General features: G+C 42.9%; 1 protein-coding gene across 1 annotated transcript; it reads right to left on the bottom strand.

Annotated features, from left to right (window-relative positions):
• Window positions 1-194: 194 nt before the first annotated feature.
• LOC110524169 (KN motif and ankyrin repeat domain-containing protein 3) lies at window positions 195-24,637 on the bottom strand. Its single transcript, XM_021603560.3, has 12 exons — window positions 24,432-24,637; window positions 10,647-10,765; window positions 9,543-9,631; window positions 7,545-9,416; window positions 4,221-4,323; window positions 3,860-4,084; window positions 3,371-3,461; window positions 2,788-3,007; window positions 2,423-2,565; window positions 2,119-2,319; window positions 995-1,093; window positions 195-667 (listed from the first exon to the last, which is right to left on the bottom strand). The coding sequence occupies exons 3-12, from the start codon at window positions 9,577-9,579 to the stop codon at window positions 608-610; spliced, it is 3,051 nt and encodes a 1,016-aa protein (XP_021459235.3). The 5' UTR covers window positions 9,580-9,631; window positions 10,647-10,765; window positions 24,432-24,637; the 3' UTR covers window positions 195-607.
• Window positions 24,638-25,075: the final 438 nt, after the last annotated feature.

Here is a 25,075-nt window from a genome sequence, read left to right as displayed (position 1 = left end):
ATTAAAAGTTGGCTTGATAATGTCTGACAGGATGGTTATTGCTTGAAATACTATTCAAACAAGCTCACCTTTATAGCTTGATCATGTTTGACATTAGAATATATGCTACGCATCATAACATGAACCTTTAAAAAAAAAACGATTTAAGTCATCTGGACCTCTTCTGATATATTTGCTTAGTGCAGTGTCACATGTTATGTAAATATATTTTTATTTTTTACATGAAAATCAATACATGAATATACAAGGCATAGACAGTTAGTGCAGACTTGAATGACATTGGCATGAAGATTGAGAAGGTAGTTAAAGAGGGAGGGGAACTAAAACTCAACACAGTAAATGAGTGCAAATAAATGTGAGGTCTGCTTTACTGTATCATAGAAAACTAAATGCTGCAGACCTTGAATTAGAAATGTTGCAAATGCAGATTAGTATTGTATATAATAATGACATTTATGGAAAAATAACAATCTTATATTAACAATACAAATGAATAACGTATGCCATGATATAAATACATATATTTATGTAGACAGCTGCAATATTCCAGTGGAGCTTTTTCAACGCTTATGTCCAGTAATGTTTGTTTTTCTATCTTGGTGGTAAATCACTCCGCAGCAGGCCATGTCTTTTGAGGACTAGTGGGGCTTCGAGACTTGTTTGTCCCCTGAAAGAAATATACCAATGTTTTCAGAGTGATAGTAGTAAAACAGGACAAAAACTACAATATACAGTAAAAATACATAGCTGTAAAGAATATGCTCTAGGGGTCACTACTGCTACACATGCCAAGACAAGATCTTTCAACTAGGCCAACATACCACACCCCAACATTGGAGTGTAGCCGAGGCGCTAATATTACACACTTGAAATTGCGCATGATACGGATATGTTGTGAATGTGACCTATACTTGATTCAAGGCCAAACTGTCTGTTTGTCATATAAAAACCAGGCAGGTCTCTCGGCCTCAAGACCAGCGTCTGGGGAACTCACAGCTGCCTGGGCTTTGGTGTAGTTCATGTGGGCGTAGAGTAGCACAGCTGTGTCATTGTGAGAGGCCTCCAGGGCGATGGAAAGCGCATTACTGCCGTCCTAGAGAGGGAGGAAGACAAAAGGGACAGCAGGCTTTGCGATAAACCCTTTGAGGTGGGACACAGATAAGATTCCTGCCCATTCACAGCCTCATCACACAGTTGAGAAAGAATAAGAAGCTATAAGCCATTCATGCAATATAGAACTGTGTCTTTACTGTATACAGTCAAGGTGAGGCGTGGGCTCTCTTACACTGCAGGGGCCGGTGTGGGTACAGGCTTTTCTTCCAGGCAGCCAAGCAACACACCAACTAATTGTAGTTTATCAACATTTTGATTGGATTAAATCGGGTAGATTAATCAGTTGTGTTCCGGGTTGGCTGAAATAAAACCCTACACCCACAGTGGCCCTTAAGGTTGCCCACCCCTGGTCTAGGTCTTCAAAGCAGCAAAGGGTTAACCCACATCTCTGTCTGCCTCACAATCCTGAAGAATTAGCTGTATCCAATTGTCACAAGGTTGAAAAAAACATGTTCCTAAATACTTTCCCAGCCCCTCTCAGTCTAGCTGTATCTTACTGAAACTCAATCCATGTGCTGCATGCCTAACTCATTTTGCCCCAGATGTGCTCTCTTAGATATATCAGTCTGGACTGGAGGTTCAAACTAGTCTGAGAAAAATCCATTGTAAAGTCATACGGTAGAAAAACACTGGTGTACAGATTATAAAAATATTGTCTTATTGCTAATTTAAAAATTAGCATTAATTAAAAAAACAAACAAACAAGGATTTATAAAATAAATGTAATATGTTTTTGTATTCACTTCTTGGCTGCGTCGCAATAATCTAGTGGCTTCCTCCCCTGCTCTCTTCTCCTTCATCTGCAGCACTGATGTTAAGACAGGACATATAAAACAATATGGCAAAAACCTATCCGAGTACTTGCTTTGACCTGCCTAGTTCTTTCAATTCAGCGTGAAATGGAAAAGAGGTAGAAGATGAAGAAAGTGGACAGAAAGAGGAAGCCAGGCATGCGTGTAAAGACACACTGAGTGTACAGGGTAAACAGACAGCCAAGGAACTCACATTGTCCACGATGGAGATGTCACAGCCCGGCTGATCCAGGAGCAGCGAGACAATCTCGGCGCGGCCGTGCTCGCTGGCGCACATGAGCGCCGTGGAGCCCTCGTCATCCTTCACGTTCACTTCAGCCCCGCAGTCCAGTAGCGCCCGCACCATCTCCTGCCGTCCATGGCTAACGGCTAACATCAGCGCTGTCTGGCCAGCCTAAACACAACATAGCACAGTTAGCATGGTGTTAGCAAGCACACACAAGCAACACTGACTGAGGGGGATAGACTGGATTTTAAGTGATTTGAGAAGGACTTGCCTGGCTGGCCTTGGCGTTGACGTTGCCCTGACTGAAGAGCTTCCTGACCACCACCATGTCATCCTCCTCTTTCACAGATGAGAGGGCCGCCAGCATGATAGCAGTGTAGCCTGCCTTGTTCTGCTTATCCACACAACACATGCCTGCACAGAGCACACCCACCCCATGGTGAAACCCCGGGGCATGGAAACTTCCTGACGATAAATACATGGCATAACTAATGTGATTTTATGCCTGTAGTTAAACCATGAATACCAAACTTCTGATGATTCATTATGATCATCAGGATCTCTTCACTAAGGTCATAAGCCCCGACCCTAACAGAACTTCCCCGAGATAAGTGAACACTCCTCACTCCAACTAACCTGTGTCCAGTAGTAGCCCCACCACTGTGAAATTGGAGTGGGAGACGCTGTAGTGCAAGGCCGTGTTACCATTGCCATCGGTCATGTTGATGACGTGGGCCAGCAGGGCAGAGGAGACCTCAGTGAAGGCCATCAGGTAGTCTGAGACACGGGGCGGCTGGGCCATCTTTGCACTAGAGATGCGGAACCATTCCAGCTGCACAGTATGAATGCTGGAGAGCTACAGTACAAGACAAAGGGGTATGGAGGGAGGATGTGAGATAGGATCACTGATGGAATACAGCTCCATAAAAGGTTATCATACTAATATGATTATAAACACTTGGAACAGAAGTCTTGGTGATGTATTACATGTTTATAATCGTACTTAGTGTGGCATGAATTGGACTAAGGAGACCGTGCAACCACTTCTTCAAGTCATGGAACTTCAAAATACACTTGAGAGATAATGTGTGGATTGGAAAAAAAAAATTAACTGGGTATTTGTTTCCAAAAATCAGGTATGAGCTAATTTTGAAAAGGAAATTCAAGATTTCTAGGATATAATAAAACAGAGGAATTAAAGAGGCATGCTGAAACATACCACTTCTTTACTCTTCAGTGTTTTGACATCATCATTCAGGTGGTTCTTCAGAATGAGAGAAGCCTCATGCATTTTTGCACTCAGCTCAAATCTAGGACAAGGGATTACTGCAATTAGACATGGACGTTATCTATGGTAGTGACCGACTGGGATCGAACACTTGTGCAAGATAAGATGAGATGAGACTCCTATATAACGTATTCAACATTTTTTTTGTGCAAACATCCTGGCTATAATTCCATGCCAATAATATACACATGCATAGCTTCACAGATGATAATGTTGCGAAATAACTTTGGCTGCGGTAATTGAATTCAGGGCACCTAAAGGCTACAAACCAAAATAGAAGATTCAAATTTTACTACCAACAGACTTCTTTCAAGGGAAGCAAACTTTCAACAAATTCAGAAAATTCTGTTGACTATCCCTTTAAAATTGTTATCCGCCAACAATGACAGTTCTATGAGCTGTAGTTGTAATCAAGCATACTTCTCTTTCACTGCATCTGGACTGTCCTCAGTGGCTCCAGTCCCTGCTTCTAAGGCCATATCATCACTATCGGTATCATCCATATTAATGTTCCGCTCTTCATCAGAGGTCTCCTCCAGAGCTGCCTCTCCATCTTCGCCATCACTACTGTCCGAGCAATCATCCACTTCACTGCCACCCGAGGAACTCCCCTCTTCCTCCTCCTCACTAGATGTCGACTCATACCTGAACAGAAGTACATGTCTAGTTAGTTACCTTTAACATTGGTCATCCTTCTCTTCTAATATGCCCTGTGTATTATCAGTGTGATGGTAATATGTGCAGATTTTTGCTCATTCATTGATGACAAAGCACCACTTACCCCCCGTTGAGAATGCCAACAAACTGCAAGCTCTTCTTGCCGCTGCTACGTGATTCACCGGAACTACTCCCATCCTTCTTCTTCATGATGGACTTCAGCATACCTGTGGCCACAATACTCGGTGAGTGACCCAACTAATCTGCTACTTCATTGAATTCTACAGTGCCTTTGGAAAGTATTCAGGCCTATTGACTTTATCCACATTTTGTTAGGTTACAGCCTTGTTCTAAAAAATCTATTAAATTAGAATTTTTCCTCATCAATCTACACGTAATACCCCATAATGACAAAGCAAAAACAGATTTTTTGCTCATTTATTACAAATTTAAAACAGAAATTACACATTTACATAAGTATTCAGACCCTTTAGTCAGTACCCTTGGCAGCATTTACAGCCTCGAGTCTTCTTGGGTATAACGCTACAAGCTTGGCACATCTATTTGGGGAGTTTCTCCCATTCTTCTCTGCAGATCCTCTCAAGCTCTGTCAGGTTGGATGGGGAGCTTTGCTGCACAGCTATTTTCAGGTCTCTCCGGAAATGTTAGATCGGGTTCAAGTCCGGGCTCTGCCTGGGCCACTCAAGGATATTCAGAGACTTGTCCCGAAGTCACTGCTGCGTCGTCTTGGCTGTGTGCTCAGGATTGTTGTCCTGTTGGAAGGTGAACCGTCACCCCAGTCTGAGGTCCTGAGCGCTCTGGAGCAAGTTTTCATCAAGGATCTCTCTGTACTTCTGTTCATCTTTCCCTCGATCCTGACTAGTCTCCCAGTCCCTGTCACAGAAAAACATCCCCACAGCATGATGCTGCCACCCCCATGCTTCACCGTAGGGATGGTGCCAGGTTTCCTCCAGACATGACGCTTGGCATTCAGGCCAGAGTTCAACCTTGGTTTCATCAGACCAGAGAATCTACTTTCTCATGGTCTGAGAGTCTTTAGGTGCCTTTTGGTAAACTCCGTCTTGCCACTCTACCATAAAGGCCTGATTGGTGGAGTGCAGCAGAGATGGTTGTCCTTCTGGAAGGTTCTCCCATCTCCACAGAAGAACTATAGAGCTCTGTCAGAGTGACCATCTGGTTCTTGACCACCTCACTGACCAAGGCCCTTCTCCCCCAATTGATCACTTTGGCCAGGTGACCAGCTATAGGAAGAGTCTTGGTGGTTCCAAACTTCTTCATTTAAGAATGATGGAGGCCACTGTGTTCTTGGGGACCTTCAATGCTGCAGAAATGTGTTGGTCCCCTTCCCCAGATCTCTGCCTCGACACAACCTTGTCTGAGAGCTCTACGGAAAATTCCTTCGACCTCATGGCTTGGTTTTTGCTCTGACATGCACTGTCAACTATGAGACCTTATATAGACAGGTGTGTGCCTTTCCAAATCGCATTTGCCATAGATTGTGCAATCTGGTTTCCGAGCCGGTCACGGGTGCACCTCAGCCACGCTCAAGGTACTAAACGATATCATAACCGCCATCGATAAAAGACAGTACTGTGCAGCCGTCTTCATCGACCTTGCCAAGGCTTTCGACTCTGTCAATCACCATATTCTTATCGGCAGACTCAGTAGCCTCGGTTTTTCTGATGACTGCCTTGCCTGGTTCACCAACTACTTTGCAGACAGAGTTCAGTGTGTCAAATCAGAGGGCATGCTGTCCGGTCCTCTGGCAGTCTCTATGGGGGTGCCACAGGGTTCAATTCTCGGGCCGACTCTTTTCTCTGTATATATCAATGATGTTGCTCTTGCTGCGGGCGATTCCCTGATCCACCTCTACGCAGGCGACACCATTCTATATACTTCCGGCCTGTCCTTGGACACTGTGCTATCTAACCTCCAAACGAGCTTCAATGCCATACAATACTCCTTCCGTGGCCTCCAACTGCTCTTAAACGCTAGTAAAATCAAATGCATGCTTTTCAACCGTTCGCTGCCTGCACCCGCACGCCTGACTAGCATCACCACCCTGGATGGTTCCGACCTTGAATATGTGGACATCTATAAGTACCTAGGTGTCTGGCTAGACTGTAAACTCTCCTTCCAGAATCATATCAAACATCTCCAATCGAAAATCAAATCTAGAGTCGGCTTTCTATTCCGCAACAAAGCCTCCTTCACTCACGCCGCCAAACTTACCCTAGTAAAACTGACTATCCTACCGATCCTCGACTTCGGCGATGTCATCTACAAAATTGCTTCCAACACTCTACTCAGCAAACTGGATGCAGTTTATCACAGTGCCATCCGTTTTGTCACTAAAGCACCTTATACCACCCACCACTGCGACCTGTATGCTCTAGTCGGCTGGCCCTCGCTACATATTCGTCGCCAGACCCACTGGCTCCAGGTCATCTACAAGTCCATGCTAGGTAAAGCTCTGCCTTATCTCAGTTCACTGGTCACGATGGCAACACCCACCCGTAACACGCGCTCCAGCAGGTGTATCTCACTGATCATCCCTAAAGCCAACACCTCATTTGGCCGCCTTTCGTTCCAGTTCTCTGCTGCCTGTGACTGGAACGAATTGCAAAAATCGCTGAAGTTGGAGACTTTTATCTCCCTCACCAACTTCAAACATCTGCTATCTGAGCAGCTAACCGATCGCTGCAGCTGTACATAGTCCATCGGTAAATAGCCCACCCATTTTTACCTACCTCATTCCCATACTGTTTTTATTGATTTACTTTTCTACTCTTTTGCACACCAATATCTCTACCTGTACATGACCATCTGATAATGTATCACTCCAGTGTTAATCTGCAAAATTGTAATTATTCACCTACCTCCTCATGCCTTTTGCACACAATGTATATAGACTCTCCATTTTTCTACTGTGTTACTGACTTTGTTGACTAATTGTTTACTCCATGTGTAACTCTGTGTTGTATGCTTTATCTTGGCCAGGTCGCAGTTGCAAATGAGAACTTGTTCTCAACTAGCCTACCTGGTTAAATAAAGGTGAAATAAAAATTTTAAATTAAAAAAAATAGGTGGACTACAGTCAAGTTGTAGAAACATCTCAAGGATGATCAATGCGAAAGGATGCACCTGAGCTCAATTTCATGTCTCATAGCAAAAGGTCTTAAAACTTATGTAACATTTCAAAAAACCTTTTTTCACTTTGTCATTATGGGGTATTGTGTGTAGCTTGCTGAAGATTTTTATTAATTTAATACATTTTAGAATAAGGCTGTAACAAAATGTGGAAAAGGGGTCTAAACTTTCCAAAGGCCTTGTATATTACGTTTACACTTGCTTTATTAGTGTAGAGGAATCATTTATCTTCTATATGAAGAGCTATTGTATAAGAATAAATACACTTGGCACTCACTTTCCACCATTGTTGGAGTTGTGTGTGTCCTGGGCACCGTTTCCTCCTCTTTCCCTCCCTTCCCTTCGTCTAAACGGACCGTCTCCTCAGGGGTGACCTTGTACTCTGCAATGGTCATCTGTCTCTTCTTCAGCGCAGTGACTGGAGCTTTCTGCTCTATAGTCTCATCCTCGTACAGATTCTCCCATTGACTCCCAGTGCTGACCAGTGCTACTGGGGTAGATTCTTCTTCTGCAGGGCTCTCCACAGAGTCAGTCTGAGTGCTCTGGTCGTAATGTACGGCTCTCAAATCCTCACCTACACAAGCGTCAACCACCTCAGGACAACAGGAGACTGCGACATGCTGTGAAGCTGGCGTGGATGTTGTAGAGGCTTCGGTCCCCACTTGGGCATGGGCTGAGTCTGGTTTGGCAAGGACCGCCTTCTCGGACGTTGCTTTGGATTTCCTCTCATCCTCCTGGGCTTTGAGCACCGCCAGGTCCTCGTCAGCCTGGCCGACTCGCCCCTCCAGAGCCAAGATGGACTCCTGCTGGAACTTGATGGTGTCCTGTAGGGTGTCAATCTCCCTCTGGACCTCACTGCTCAGCCCCAGCTGGGATTCCATCACCCAAACCGAGGCCTCCTCTGTCTCCACCCCAGCCTGCACCCACTCCTCACGGAAGGCCGGTGCCTCCGTGGCCACACCTTTCTCGCAGACGTCCACCTGAGGCGTGCCCTCTGAGGCATCCTTGGTACCTTGGCTGTAGTAGAAGACCCCAGCGTCCAGCAACATGTCGTCCCCGACGGCCACAGACCTCTTCTCCACAACCTTCTCAGAACGTGCTCCACCTTTCCCAGTCTTGCCTTCAAACTTCTCAGTCAGCTTTCTGAGGTCCCCTATTTTGCTTGGACTCTTGGGACTTCTGGGACTCTTGGGGGAAAAAGGAGGACTTTCCTGACTCTGTGTGCCTGTGTCCACCGTTGTGGTGGTAGTACTGCTCACTACTGTTACAGCCTGTTGTTGGGCCGCCAAGGTTTTCTTCTCCTGCAGTGCCAGTAGGAGCAGGTCTTTCTCAGCCCGTAGCTTGGCCACCTCTCTTTCCAGCACTGGGACGCCCTTCACTCTCTCCTCCATCTCCTTCAGTTGCCTCAGGGCAGTGGCCATCTGCTCTCTCACAGTCTGCAACTGGCTGGGAGGCAGAGTAGCCATTCCGGTGCTAGAGGCCGGGGTGCTCCTACCGGAGGAGTGGGGACTGGGTCTGGTCAGACTACTCTGAGATGGGCTGGGGGCGGCAGAGAAGAGGTGCAAGGGCTGGTCATCTACTGTGGCTGCTGCACTAGCTGGGGTAACATGAGTAGTCACAGCCCTGGGGCTTTGCTTTGGTGGGTCAGAGAGCTGGAAACAGGTGCCATTTTGGTGCTGGTGGCTCTGCTCCTGCTGCAGTCGCAGGCTGGTCTCCAAGAGGGTCCTCTCTACCCTGGGGTTACGTAGCGGAGGTGGTGGTGGCACTTTGGCGCCAGCAGAGAGGGGGAGGCTAAGGACAGATAGCGGGGACAGGGGTTGCCCCTCACTGGGAGAGGAGCCGATGCGATTCCGTGGGGGTGGAGGAGGGGGCGCACGACCATCTTCACTGGCGGGTGAGGAGAGGGACTCTGTTGAGGTCCAGCCGCTGGCTCTTCCTCCCACATTCGGGCTCCGCTGGGAGACTTTGACCCCACGGGATGACCTGCGAGAGTTGACGGGTGCCCGGCGGACGTGGTGGCCGCTTTCTATCTCCTCCACATACTTGAGGAAGTCCAGGTCCAGCTGGAAGCCATACGGAGTTTGGACCGAATAAGAGCCCTGTTGATCCGCCTCTTCCTGACTGGAGAATAGAAACGGTGCGCCCAGATCTGCAGTCCACAGGAAAACATTACAACAACAGTTATCAAATCTGGTTAAGTTTTTCAAGTCCCAGACATTATCCATTGTTACCACATATTGACTTGATAAATACCAGCTGGAACTGAAATGCTTACCAGGCAACTTGGGGTTGACCTGCACAGACTGAGTCATGGTTGTGGACTGAGACCTTTCAGCAGAAGCCCCCAGAGAGTCTACGCACAACCTGATAAGAGAAGGGAAACACTGACTCAGATACCTGTGCACTGTATGTGTTTTACTGAGGCTAGTGTACGCATGTATGAATTTTTCATGTGTTACCCAGAGGTGACGAGAGCATGACATTTGGTTAAGTAAGGAGGCTTGTAGCCTAAAATTACATTATTCAGGACGTCGTAGCTTGACACTCTTCGCTTGATGGCGAAATTAGCTGTAGCAAATCTTTCTTATTCAAGACAAAACCTTCTTATAAACGACCCATAAAGCGCTTACTGTAAGGACACCTGAAGACCTTTATACGAGAGACTCTATTTAGCAATGTTTTTGAATACACCCCTTGTTGAAGGGCAATTTCCCACATTGGTCTGGGGTGGGTTTTTCAAAGCCTTCACGCTAAAGTAGTATGTTAATTCTCACACCAGCCCAGAATCACACCTCTAGTAGAAGAGCAAAGTGGTTCATTTTTACGAATGATGCTAATTCACACAAACAAGACAAACAAACATCGATGTTATAAATTGGTACTCTCTCGTGGCTGTGCAGCTGGGTTGTGGAGAGAAATAACGTTGCGCTTTAGCTACAAACTCTCTGGGAAACCCACTCCCCAATGTTCCATTAGAAAGAGGCACTGTAGGTAACAAGGGGTTAATCCTATGGTTAGTTTTTTTCTTGGTCAGAGGTGTTGAAGTCAAGAAGGGGATTAACCATGACATCACCTATACCTCCAAGCATTATGTCTGAATGCCCAGATAAAAGCGAAGTTAAGTGGCCCAAGAACAAAAGCAACAACAACGATGAACAGAAGCCAATACAGACAAGCCAGATATTACATTAGGATCGGAAACCCAAACTATTGCTCTCAATCACAGAATTTGCCAACGGTTAAATTAACACGTTGTTCAAACAGGTTTACTTAGTAATAAACTTCCATTATGTCAGCTGTCATCATGTTTCAAAACTGTTGGAGTGTTGCTAGTGTAGTATTTCTGATCGACAAATGAGTTGTATTGAAGTTAAGTTACCTCAGTCATACAGTCTGTGGAAGAATCATAAAGGTGTCTTGACACTGGGCCAGGGGGTTCACTTTGGGTTGGTCTTCCTGGCTGTCAATCCAGTTCTGGGTCACCACTCCTTAGCTCCACTGACAGGGAGAGTGATGGATAGACATCAGCGTCAGAGCAGAAACACACATGCATGCAGAGGCACACACATGCACAGAGTTCACAGTTGTGGGACACATTTCCATACACGGCTCGACTAAGAAAGAGAGATCGACAAAGGGTCAAAGCACCCTACACACACACACACACACACACACACACACACATCTGTTTCCATATAGCCTTAAGCACATTCCACCAAACAATTCCCTCTCACATCCTGCTAGCATGGACCAGGCTGGGACATGTTCAGATACTTGAGGAGGGCTACAAGGTAGTTGTAATTACATAGGATAAATAAAAAAAACATCTCCAAAAACAAGGATTTTCTGACATCTCTCGTTGCCATTCAAAGAGAAGCTGTTGATACTGTGACAGCAAAGCTCAGCGTAGCCTACGTTAATATTCCACAAAGCAAGGCGTCGAATTAAAATGATTGCAGCGGATAGTCCCTCCAGCCCTCCGCCTCACCAAATCAAGCTTATCACAAGAGAATGGCACCCACAGACACTGGTCAGTAGCGTGAGACATCAAGTGGACTCTGGTTCGCTTCAGCCAGCCGGACATGCCTGCTGTCACTGCTTCGTTCCCCCAGCCAGAGGAAAGACCCTGTCCCTCCTTACACAGGGTTCTAGGGCCATAGAGCAGATATTTTCCTGACTAGGCACAACTCTGGGCTCTAGTTATAGCCTATAACTTGACTAGGGACAGGATTTCAAGTACTGGTATGGAAATACTCCTAGGCCTTGCCATAGCTGGGCGCTATGGCCCAAAAAAATCAAATCACGGTATTTTTTTAAATGTATGACAGTATTTTATTTTTTTTAATAATAAAAGTTCTACATTTGCTTTATGAGTAGTGCGTGACCCTAGGGTGGCATCACATACATCCTAAGTGATTTCATGGGTCTCTCTCCATTCAGATTTTTTTTATACTGTTCAATTAAACTTCAACCAAAAATAATTTTCTACATTTTCATAAATTCCTAATTCTACAGTTATAAGATAGTGGTGGGCACTTTGAATGCAGTGTAACTAGCGATTAGCGGCTAATACGACTTAGCCATAACTTGCTAAGAAAATACAAACCAGCTGTTTGCAGAACGCTTGCCCTAGCTATAGCACAATGGAGTGAACACAACATTCAGTCTAATTAGTCAAGGCAGGTTAGCTGAAAACATATCCCTACGGAATCTACGGCTGCACAGCCACCAGTTAAGAACAATAAAATAATGAACAAGTGGTTATCTAGAGTCCATTAGTTATACTGAGTAAACTGAAAAACATTGATTTGTTTTGGAATATTTACTCAAAATAGCTGTTGTATAACTTCTTGTGGACAAGGTTTCCGTTCTAGGTTGCAGAAAGAATCTGTCTGTGTTTGGGCTTCTTGAAATACAGTATCCCACTGGACGTGCCAAATTCCAAGTGCCTCAGATTTGCTCCAGATGCCAGCTCCTCAGATCAGAGGAGTGTAACATAAACACGTAGTCCCCATCCCACCCATTCCCTCCCTCACTACTCCTCACTTAGTGCCTCCAGCTCCCACTCAGCATAAATAGGCCAGTTCAATATGTTTTTTCCAGGTCCTGATGACAGGCAACAAATTACAGGGCAACCCACACACTCAGGGGGAGAAACCACATTCTGCTGCGCCCCTCATCCTCACCAGTAGTGAGCCAGAGCCATGTCACACACACACACACCAGCAGGAGTGAGCACACACACACACACAAATTGCCTGTTCTTGTAGACTATGATCCCATAAACGACCTTAACTAATGCCTATGGCTGTAAGTCAAAACAAGGCAACAGTAAACATGTCCCATCCCCCCCACCCCTTGGGACAAATGAGATATTGCGTGTGACTAACACATTTCTGTTAATTACTATAGCTCCCGCATTGGGCCCATCAGTGTCATTTTGTAAATGCCGGATCTTTCTGGTAAGACACATCATCCACCCAAGTTTAATCAAAATCGTGCCCGTGCTGTCTGAGATATCACGTGTGATGAACGTACAGAGGGTGACACATCCACAGTCCCCTCCCCGATTTCATTGTGAGGAACAACTAATAGCAGGCCTAGGTCTTCAGTTTGTAAACCTGTCCCACTGTTAACAGACACACTGGATTACTCTACAAATTGAGGCCAAGTTACTATAAGCTAAGCAATGCAATTAACTGCACATATTTCAAATAGGTGTTGAGGATTTCTGTAAATATTTGTCTAACATTTTTTAAATAATGATTCTCTACTATTAACGTCATCAATGAGGCAGCCGTTTCCCCAGCATTCACCATAAATCTAACACTGAAGTCGACTTTTTCAGCACTGCTTTTCAACAGGAAATGTTCTGGTCGAGGGCTGCTGGCTACATCGCATGAGCCATGATTTGGAAAAGTAACCCCATCCCTGCCATTACCTCCCTTTCCCCTCAAAAGGAAGGGGAGGGTCTACAACAAGTCCAGCTGACAATAGAAAAAGCAAGGCATCTAACTCAACAGATACATGATAGTCACTCCAGTTCAGCCCACACATATTAACCCAGATTGGGACTATTCTTTCATCCTTCCAGCCCGCCCCACCACAACCACAGGCTCATCTTTATCATCACACTACTTAACATAGAAAAAAGTCCCATTCAGAAAAGAGACACTCATAGGGTAGGGCCACACTCCCCCACTCCCTGTCTCTGTATGGCTCAGATCAGCTGCTGGGATAAATCTGCTGTTTCCTGAAGAGAATCAGGTCTGAGAACAGCCCCCGGCCCCGGGGAGACCTATTGTCTCGCAGCAGGAACTCAGGGCCGCTCTGCTCCTGCCAGGAAGCCCATCGCTAAGGCCAAAAAGCTGCTTCCTGTGAGGCCAGAGGAAAAAGTCAGGTAAAAAAAACAAGTAAAAAGAGGAGCTGAACAAACACACAACTTCATCTACCTCGTTGCGACGCAATAACAAAAGACCAACACACAGGAACGCAAAACACACATCCACTACAGGTCCTGTCCTTTTCCTGGAGTACAAGCATCCTATCACATGACACATCATGAAAAACTTGGACAACATGCAATTAGAGCCAGGGATATATAACATGTGTAAACAGCATGAAGGCAAGAGCATGGGACGTTTAAGGAAATAACCCCCAAATACCTGGAAATATACAGATGTTTCCCTAGGCACTTTGGCCTGCACGCTTACCCATAACTCTGTCTCGTAAGTGGTGCATTGATGTCAATGAGGGGATTTCGAGATGCACATAAACACAATTCAATCCCAAGTTATGCTTCAGCTCTAACAGTAGATATTAATCTATCAATCTTGAATATGCATCTAGACTAGAACCCTATCTTTTAACTATCAACTTTGGTCTCAAACATCACATGCATCCCATAACACCCCTTGATTCTCATCCAAACACAGTCACATTCAAGCCCCACAATGAGGCATTATGCCATGTCAGTGGTGATGCTGTTTTCTGAGGTCTCCTTGTTCAACATCCCAGTCCCCTTCCCCCTCACTCCCTACTGGGTTCAAAATGTCACAAAGTGAATTCAATCAGGCATTGGGGAAGTCTGTGGCTTTGGTTGGTGTTTGGGAGGCCAAATACAAAACCTAGTCTGACATGAACTATTTTACTTTTTCAAACTGTTCTATTGTCAACAAGAAAACTGAGAAAATGGACTTGGAATGGTCCAATAAATGATGCAACTGTCTCACACAGAAACAGTGTGTGATCTATTTTTTCCCAATTATACAACTTTCCATTGGTCACTATAGCAGTATGTTTCAGGTCTGATGCCTATAGCAGCCAGTCACATTGAATACAAGTAAATGGCTTTAGTGAGAACAGTATTTCTCCTTGTTTTTTTTTTCCTTAGGTGGAGCGCAAAGGCCCCGGAAGCCTTTCACTGTGGTAAACGTAAATGAATGAAGCTAAGGACTTCAGCGACAACAGCATAATGACATGCATTAAGTGTCTCCAAAAGTGGCCTTGGCTAAATTGTGTCTTCCTGTGAGAAGCAGCTGATTATACTTTGAGGGAGAATAAACACCATCTCAAGGCACTGGATTCAATTAGTAAAGAGCCTCTCTCCCTCAGACCTTGTTAGAGAATTGGGTATTTTTAGCACATTTTTCATTCAGCATTTCTCTGTAGATGGTGTAGTAGGAACTCAATCTTATATCCAAGATGGATTCAATTGAATAGAGTTCCTGTGTAATGAAAGCCCATTAAGAAGTATGTTCCTACTCGTATCAATCAAATCATCTCAAATTTTTGAGATGCTGTGTCAATCTCCAAGTTGGCCAAATGCAACTGAAGAAAGTGTACAAATGTTAGCCTGCATGTTTCTTCACAAACTTTAAATGTAACTTACAATCACATTTTTTCTGTAGAGGTGCAAATGAAAAAACCCACTCCAATCAGAAAGAATGGCTGGATATTGAAAGTGGCAATTTCCATTTTCAAAGTAGGGGTGCATGCTACTTATGGTTGAAGAACCTCAACTGTTAGGTTACACACTTAACACATAACGCTAATTGCTGACTTGAGAAATGCTAGAACTTTTTAAGAGAAATTAACCATTTACAGTTGAAGTCGGAAGTTTACATAAACTAGTTTTAATGGCTCCAACCTAAGTGTTTCAACCACTCCACAATTTATTGTTAAAAAAAACTATAGTTTTGGCAAATCAGTTAGGACATCTACTTTGTGCATGACAAGTAATTTTTCCAACAATTGTTTAGAGACATTATTTCACTGTATCACAATTCCAGTGGGTCAGAAATGTACATACACTAAGTTGACTGTGCCTTTAAACAGCTTGGAAAATTCCAGAAAATTATGCCATGGCTTTAGAAGCGTCTGATAGGCTAATTGACATAATTTGAGTCAATTGGAGGTGTACCTGTGGATGTTTTTCAAGGCCTATCTTCGAACTCAGTGCCTCTTTGCCTGACATCACAGGAAAATCCAGAGAAATCAGCCAAGACCTCAGAAAAAAATTTGTAGATGTCCACAAGTCTGGTTCATCCTTGGGAGAAATTTACAAATGCCTGAAGGATACCACGTTCATCTGTACAAACAATAGTAAGCAAGTATAAACACCATGGGACCACACAGCCGTCATACCGTCCAGGAAGGAGACGCGTTCCTTCTCCTGGAGATGAACGTACTTTGGTGCGAAAAGTGCATATCAATCCCAGAACAACAGCAAAGGACCTTCTGAAGATGCTGGAGGAAACAGGTACAAAAGTATCTATATCCACAGTAAAACAAGTCCTATATCGACATAACCTGAAAGGCTGCTCAGCAAGGAAGAAGACGCTGCTACAAAACCGCCATAAAAAAAGGCAGACTACGGTTTGCAACTGCACATGGGGACAAAGATTGCACTTTTTGGAGAAATGTCCTCTGGTCTGATGAAACAAAAATAGAACTGTTTGGCCATAATGACCATCATTATATTTGGAGGAAAAAGGGCAAAAAAAAAGGGCAAGCTGAAGAACACCATCCCAACCGTGAAGCACGGGGGTGGCAGAATCATGTTGTGGGGGTGCTTTGCTGCAGGAGGGACTGGTGCCCTTCACAAAATAGATGGCATCATGAAGATGGACAATTATGTGGATATATTGAAGCAACATCTCAAGGAAGTTAAAGCTTGGTCTCAAATGGGTCTTCCAAATGGACAATGACCCCAAGCATACTTCCAAACTAACTTATTGTGGGGAGTTTGTGGAAGGCTACCCGAAGAATTTGACCCAAGTTAAACAATTTAAAGGCAATGTTACCAAATACACTCAATTAGTATCTAAACTTCAGACCCACTGGGAATATGATGAAATAAATAAAAGCTGAAATAAATAATTATCTCTATTATGCTGACATTTCACATTCTTAAAATAAACTGGTGATCCTAACTGACCTAAGACAGGGAATTTTTACTAAGATTAAATGTCAGGAATTGTGAAAAACTGAGTTTAAATGTATTTGGCTAAGATGTATGTAAACTTCCGACTTCAACTGTAGATCACCAGGCTTTAGAGCCACGTTTGGTGACAGTGGTTACAACCAAGAACTGTGTTAAGAGACGTTGGTTGTGAACTAGACTGTTTTCTGACAGGGGAGAGCATGGGGCAGAAAGTAATTGCCAAGGTCAACCAGGAAGTGACATTTCTGTTCAGAAAAGCCACATTTCTAGATAAAGGGCCCTTGAAAACACTTGCAGCAGCGTTAGTGCAGACTCACTGACCATGCATGCACTACCTCGTACAGTAGCTCCCCTAACTTCATCAAGAACAAGCTACAGACAGCTCAGAATAAAATGTCAAGGGTCATTCGGAATCTTAGCCCTGTTGGTCTTTCAACTCTGTGAAATACAGTGGCTTTCAGTTGATAAAAAGAGTCATTCAGCTGAAGCTGGGATTGGGCCATAAAAGCATGTATGGTACAGTCCCCTCAGTATCTAAAGAACTCTCTCATTCCTACGCCACAAAATGTTGTGCTATGTCGGTACTGGCCAGAACACATTTTCATATGCGGCAGTGGTAGAGTGGAACAAACTCCCAGCTGAGATAAAAACGATTTCTGCCAGTCTTAGGTTCAAGTGTAAAGCTACTCTGCGCTAGTGGAGTAATTTGTTAGATATGTATATTTAGCTTTTTTTGTATACATCTAAATATGTGGACATTGTATGTATGACACAGAGTGCCCATGTCACTTGTTTTGCACTGCAGCCACTTGCCTACCAATAGAGGACATTCATGGCCTTTGACTTTTTGTCTATATAATCTTGTGCAATTTTGAAACACATATTGGTTGCCTGGTTGTGGTTTCTTCATGTATTTTAAATTGTCAATTCAAATCAAGGGATTTGGGGAAAACCTTTCCATCTACCAGCAGACGGTTATCATTAGCATTATCGTTAACGAGACATACACCCCTGCACATTGACTCGGTACTGGTACCCCCTGTATATAGCCTTGTTGCTGTTATTTTAATGTTGCTCTTTAATTATTATAATATTTTTTCTTCTGTTTATTTAGTAAATACTTTCTTAACACCTATCTTAAAACTGCATGGTTGGTTAAGGGCTTGTAAGTAATATTTTCACTATAAGGTCTACACCGTCGGCGCATGTGACAAATAACATTTGATTTGTGGCATTCCTGTGCCGTTTTAGAAAGTTGCAGGAAAATATGAATCACTGATGTATTTTGTTCATGTCTTATGATTAACATGGGCAAATGTAATTCATTTTCTAATAAGTTGAATACATTTTTGAATAATGTCCTAGAGAGATTTACATGGTTATCAAAACGTCACGCCAGGGTAAGCCTACACGAAACACAGACCTTATTTTAAGTGTTTCTAAAATCCCATTTGGGAAGAATGTATGGTAAAAAAATGACTGGAACCATTTCCCTGTTTGACCACTAGGTTTTATGGGTATTATGACACCTCCACTGAGGGGTTCTATATCAAACTCCACTTTATGCGGCACATGATCTGCAGGTTGAACATGGTGAGATTGTCGACTCCTAAATTGATTTAGGCAATTTTACAGCAAACTAGCTACTTCATATCCTGATATTGACTTTGGTATTATTGTGTGCAGCTATGTTTGCTAGCTAGCCAGCCAACCCATAGAGAAAGCATTGCATTGTGGGTTTTGTAGCAGACTTGAGCTGCAACAGATTTCCAACACGATTTTTCACATGTAGTTACCAACCTTTTTATAATGACAAAATTCAACATTTATTCACAAAAAATATTGTTCCCACATACTCATATAACACTGTAAATTATAAGAATTAGTGGTTTGGGGGGGGATTTTTGTTTTAAGGTTGGTGAAAAAGTGACTATGATTTTGTGTGCTGTACTTAGTCAATTGAAAATGTGCTTCTAGTTTTGACTTTTTGATGATCTGTTTTGAGTTTTGTAATAGGGGTTGTGAAAATGTACCACATACACGTGAAAATTCCACCAAAGCGTTTTTTTTTTAAAGAAAGCCTGATAGGGCAACCTGCAGTCGTTGGTAGACCTAACAGAGTTAATAAAAAACTGGGAGACTCAAATTAGTATGATAGGTAACGTTTGGTATTTTTTACCTTTATTTAACCAGGTAGGCTAGTTGAGAACAAATTCTCATTTACAACTGCGACCTGGCCAAGATAAAGCAAAGCAGTGCAACACATAGGTTAAACAAAAGTACAGTCAACACAATAGGAAAATCTGTATACAGTGTGTGCAAATGAAGTAAGGAAGTAAGGCAATAAATAGGCCAATAGTGGCAAAGTAATTACAATTTAGCAATTTACACTGGAGTGATATGTGTAGATGAGGATGTGCAAGTAGAAATACGGGTGTGCAAAAGAGCAGAAAAACAAAAATGAGGTAGGATGGGGTAGGTAGTTGGTTGGATGGGCTAATTACAGATGGGCTGGGTACAGCGAACGGTAAGCTGCTGACAGTTGACGCTTAAAGTTAGTGAGGGAGATATAGGTCTCCAACTTCAGTGATTTTTGCATTTCGTTCCAGTCATTGGCAGAAGAGAACTAGAAGGAAAGGCGGCCAAAGCAGTTGTTGGCTTTGGGGATGACCAGTGAAATATACCTTCTGGAACGCATGCCCCGGGTGGGTGTTGCTATGGTGACTAGTGAGCTGAGATAAGGCAGAGTTATAACTACAAAGAAGTATAGATGACCTGGAGCCAGTGGGTTTGGCGACAAATATGTAGTGAGGACCAGCCAACGAGAGCATACAGGTCGCAGTGGTGGGTAGCATATGGGGTTTTGGTAACAAAAACAGATGGCACTGTGATAGACTGCATCCAGTTTGCTGAGTAGAGTGTTGGAGGCTAATTTGTAAATTACATTGCCGAAGTCAAGGATCGGTAGGATAGTCAGTTTTACAAGGACAATTTTGGCAGCATGAGTGAAGGAGGCTTTGTTGTGAAATAGGAAGCCGATTCTATATTTCATTTTGGATGCTTAATGCGAGTCTGGAAGGAGAGTTTACAGTCAAACCAGACACCTAGGTATTTATAGTTGTCCACAGTCTAAGTCAGAACCGTCCAGAGTAGGGATGCTAGTTGGGCAGGCGGGTAGCGATCGGTTGAAGAACATGCATTTCGTTTTACTAGCATTTAAGAGCCGTTAGAGGCCACGGAAGGAGTGTTGTATGGCGTTGAAGCTCGTTTGGAGATTTGTTAACACAATGTCCAAAGAGGGGCCAGATATATACAGAATGGTGTCGTCTGCGTAGAGGTGGATCAAATAATCACCCGCAGCAAGAGCGACATCATTAATATCTACAGAGAAAAGAGTCGGCCCGAGAATTGAACCCTGTGGCACCCCCATAGAGACTGCCAGAGGTCCGGACAACAGGCCCTCCGATTGGTATGTATTAATATGTGGACGTCCATCATCCATGTCATATGATATTTTACGAATTCGCATTTGTATGCTACGAATTGCAATTCGTATAATATTACAAATTTGCAATACATATGATACAGATTCCAATTTGTTATTGCTAAACTTAGCTGTCTCAGCCTCCAGTATTTATGCTGCAGTAGTTTATGTGTCGGGGGGCTAGGGTCAGTTTGTTATATCTGGAGTACTTCTCCTGTCCTATTTGGTGTCCTGTGTGAAGCTAAGTGTGCGTTCTCTAATTCTCTCCTTCTCTCTTTCTTTCTCTCTCTTGGAGGACCTGAGCCCTAGGACCATGCCCCAGGACTACCTGACATGATGACTCCTTGCTGTCCCCAGTCCACCTGGCCGTGCTGCTGCTCCAGTTTCAACTGTTCTGCCTTATTATTATTCGACCATGCTGGTCATTTATGAACATTTGAACATCTTGGCCATGTTCTGTTATAATCTCCACCCGGCACAGCCAGAAGAGGACTGGCCACCCCACATAGCCTGGTTCCTCTCTAGGTTTCTTCCTAGGTTTTGGCCTTTCTAGGGAGTTTTTCCTAGCCACCGTGCTTCTACACCTGCATTGCTTGCAGTTTGGGGTTTTAGGCTGGGTTTCTGTACAGCACTTTGAGATATCAGCTGATGTACAAAGGGCTATATAAATACATTTGATTTGAGCTACGTGGCTAACGCTAACATTAGCTAGGTGGCTAACGTTGGATAGGTTAAAAGGTTAAGGCAACTGTTCGCTAACATGCTAAGTAGTTGAAAAGTTGCTAATTAACTAAAATCCTGAAGTTGTTCATGAGATTTGAAAACACAAGCTTTGGGTTGCTAGACATTCTGTCTTATGTAACCATACCAAAAGTGTAACATATCATACTAATTTGAGTGTCCCAGATTTTCATTTACTATGTTGAGTCTAGTCTATGACACCAGCCTGCATAGTGATAGTTCTCAACATGTGAACTCAAGATGAACTCATATGGACGTTGCAAAACAATGATTCCGTGGCTGTCAAGTGAGATAGAATGGACTGGGGAATCCAACTGGCAATAAGCCAGTTTAAAGCATAGAATCACATGACAGACAACTTGGGGATGGTTAGCAATCAAGTGGATGAATTACAGTCTGGACCAGCCATGTCTAGAGCACAACTCAATCCACCATATGTGAATCAATTGTTATCACAACAAGCCAATTCCACAAAGCTGTAGTCATATAAACCCTGTTAATCCCTGGTGCTAACATGCGTAGATGTTGTCCCTATCCCGATGGTGCCCACTTTAGGGGGTGTAGATGATGTGTAGATGATCAAAAGACACATCTTCCTGACCGCCTACGGAGGTTGTCAGGCACGTATTGTGTCTGGATCAGCGGAGTCTCGTCCTCAGAGGAAGGGGAGGACCATCCTTCTCAGTGAATTAAAAAAATAAATAAATGGTCAAACATTTTAAAAGTTATCCTTTTTAGATAAAACTGTACTAAATATAATCACGTCACCATATAATTGATTCAACAGACTACTTTGCAAAGCAGGTCGACAGTAGCCTCAACAGCACTCTGTAGGGTAGCACCATGGTGTAGCCGGAGGAGAGCTAGCGTCAGTCCTCCTCTGGGGACATTGACTTCAATACAAAACCTAGGAGGCTCATGATTCTCTCAATCTTCCATAGACTTACACAGCAATTATGACAACTTCCGGGGGACTTCCTCCAACCTATCAAAGCTCTTGCAGCATGAACTGACATGTTGTCCACCCAATCAAAGGATCAGAGAATTAATCTAGTACTGAAAGCATAAACTACAGCTAGCTAGCATTGCAGCGCATAAAATGTGGTGAGTAGTTGACTCAAAGAGAGAGAAAGACAATAGTTGAACAGTTTTGAACAAATTAATCTCTTCCAAAATGAAGGAGAAGAAAGAGAGAAATATATGTAGAGAGAGATTGTCATGCAGCTAAGCTAGTTTAGCCTACTTAAAACACCCTGCTCAAACAGAGGGATGCTATGTTAGCTAGCTGGCTATGACTTTCCAACACAACACTGGAACTCTTCCAAGTCAAGGTAAACTTTTGGTTTTACAAATGTATTGCCACCGGGCGCGCCAGTGTAACTGCTTACTTACTGTACACGGTAACATTACTGTATGATTGTAGCGGGTTCACTAACGTGTTAGTTCTGTTAGCTATGCTGACTATGACGTTGTCAGCATATTATCTAAAGTAATATGGCTGTGTGTATTATTTTTTTTAACTGGTCACATACAGCTCTTGTGTTGTGCATTGAAGTCCACAAGCGAAGGGATGAGGTGAGAGGAGAGCGCACAAAAGGAATACAACTTGGCTGTGTATTTACGCGTGATGGGGGGGGATTAATTACGCCCGGTTCTGTTAAAAAACGTTTATTAAAATGTAAGCAAAAGGAACAAAACGAACAATAAACATACTTGAATTTGTCCAATAGAAACTCCTTTACAACTGTTGGACTAATGATTATATACTAATCAGCTAGATGCATGCAAGAGTGTGCAAGGAGGTATTGAATGTCACGGTCTGTCCATGTGTCACCTCAAATGTGTCTCTCGACCTGCAGCAACCTCATGATGGGTATAGGGAAAATTGAGTATCATGTAGTAGCTTAAACCTATCGCTGTTACATTGAGCTGGGTGAATCTAATATGAATGACAGTCATCCAATAAGCTGTAATAGAAATAAGGCCACGCTCATGAAAAAAAAAATTGTCACTGACCGCCACTGGTCTGGATATCTCACAAGTGTAGACGGAGTTGGGCGGTCAAACCATTTAAATCATCAGTATCCTGCCCTCTAAAGTCATTGACAGGTGGCACCATTGACCATAATAGTCTTCAAATAAATCAATTCAATTAATATATTATTTTGAAACAAAATCTGTCAAATAGTTTGCATACAGAGGGACCACAACATCTGGTCACAATGCCAACACAGTTAAAGACACATTTTAATGCCAAATTTAGTCATGAAACTCTTGATCCGATTGGATCATCTTAATCGGATGGTGGCAACCACATGTTAGCACCAAGTATAAATAGGGCTTTAGTCATCCCCATACCATAATATGATTATGTGTGTTATTGAGGCAGAACACTACTTCCTTGTCCTCCATAGAGTGAAGAAAAGCTGCTGACAGTACCACAGACTTCTTAATGGGGTGATATGAACAGGGTTAAGGAGTATTCCACTGACAATGGGGTATGTTCATATGATGTCATGTCCTATTGTTTGATGATGACTATGTTTCGCTAACACTCCAAATATTTTTTTCTTGGGAAAATAAGGATTTTGTTATCCTGATTGGATTAGAATCTCAAGTGTTCTTCTTGTCTAAATCCAATGTCACTAATCAACAGATCCACATTTTCACATACTTTTCACAACTTTTGACTCAATTTGGCATGAGGGTCTGCTATACAAATTGATGGAAAGTTGTGTTGGGGGTAAAACATACGACATTATAAAATCCACATAGCACCTTCGTAAATCCATGCTATGCATTCAGTAGCCTATAAATCGCAAAGGAATATCTAATTGAACAGTTCTTGCATGGGGTGTGTCAATTCTTCTCATCTAAGGACTAAACTAACTCTGAAAACGATGTATAATTAATTTGAGTTAAATTCAAAACAGCTGTTGTTGGACTAGCCCAGTTTTGTTCAAATGGGGCTATTGGCAGACATTATGATAGGCTACAGTCTTTATGCGCAAATATTATATAAATTATGTCTGTCCATGTGCGGTCTCTGAACAGTGAGCAAAATAAATGCACAACGTTATGACGTACACAAATACAACAGTATGTAGTTGATGTTTTAACTCTGACAGATATGGAACGCCGTTTGGGTCTTTGCGTGTCATATGGTTCGGCTACAGCTTTTTCAGAATACAGTTGGTTACAGAAACACTTGTCGCAGGGATATGATGAGCTTCGTATGGGTTGGGAACACCCAAAAGTATATTTTCTGCGGAATAGTTTCAAAACACTAAATCAAAGTTGTACACAATATGTTACTATGTAATAGACGAGCTCGAAATCAATCAAGGCATGGTTCAATACGGTTGATACAGCGGCAACTTTACCTGTAGGCTACCATTTGCTTTACGCAAATGTTGATCCCCTTGATATACTATTATTCGAGTAATAAGTAGTGCATGTAAGTAATATGTATCAAGGAAATTAGTTTATCTTACCTTTCAGACGTTCTATGGCTTTCTTTCAACGTTCAATCTAACTTCTGATGGCATTCCCGGGATAAGTTAATAAATTTAGGAAGACAGGAAAACATGCCACCCTTACGTTTTCTCACTCTTCAAAGGGGCTAAATCAATGATAGACAGGGGAATCATCCAATCGGTGCTAGGGGATGTGTGACCAATGTGTGACCAATAAAAGTAGTAGGAGACAGAACGGGTTGGAAGTGACTAGTGGCAGACTTCCTACTTATACCGTCTCATGTCCATAGTCATAATATAAAGCCCTTTTGATTATGTTTCTTAACACAAAATAGAAATACACTTGCATATCTGCATATATTATAAACACATCTAAAAAATACTTATTTAGAGTCAGAATTGAGAAGGGAAAAAAATTCACGTTGTTGGCCTAGTCTATTGTCAGATGTAAATGTAGAAACATATGTTATTATTTAGAAAAATAAGAACATAAACTATTATTGTTTTGACAACAGATCTTCTTTATACCTTTTTCATAAACATTTTTGAAAGTTTCACCACCACTTGAACTAATAAATGTAACGTTAGTCTATGAAGTGTAAAATATACTTTATTTATTTGAAAAAATAGGTGTTCATCATTTCCCTTCAAGCTATTTAATG

The sequence above is a fragment of the Oncorhynchus mykiss genome, chromosome 5 (genome assembly GCF_057628025.1).
Source record: "Oncorhynchus mykiss isolate SJ-2025 chromosome 5, ASM5762802v1, whole genome shotgun sequence".
Classification (NCBI taxonomy): domain Eukaryota; kingdom Metazoa; phylum Chordata; class Actinopteri; order Salmoniformes; family Salmonidae; genus Oncorhynchus; species Oncorhynchus mykiss.
The sequence above is the reverse complement of the archived record's forward strand: the minus strand, read 5'-3'. Positions and strand labels throughout refer to the sequence as shown.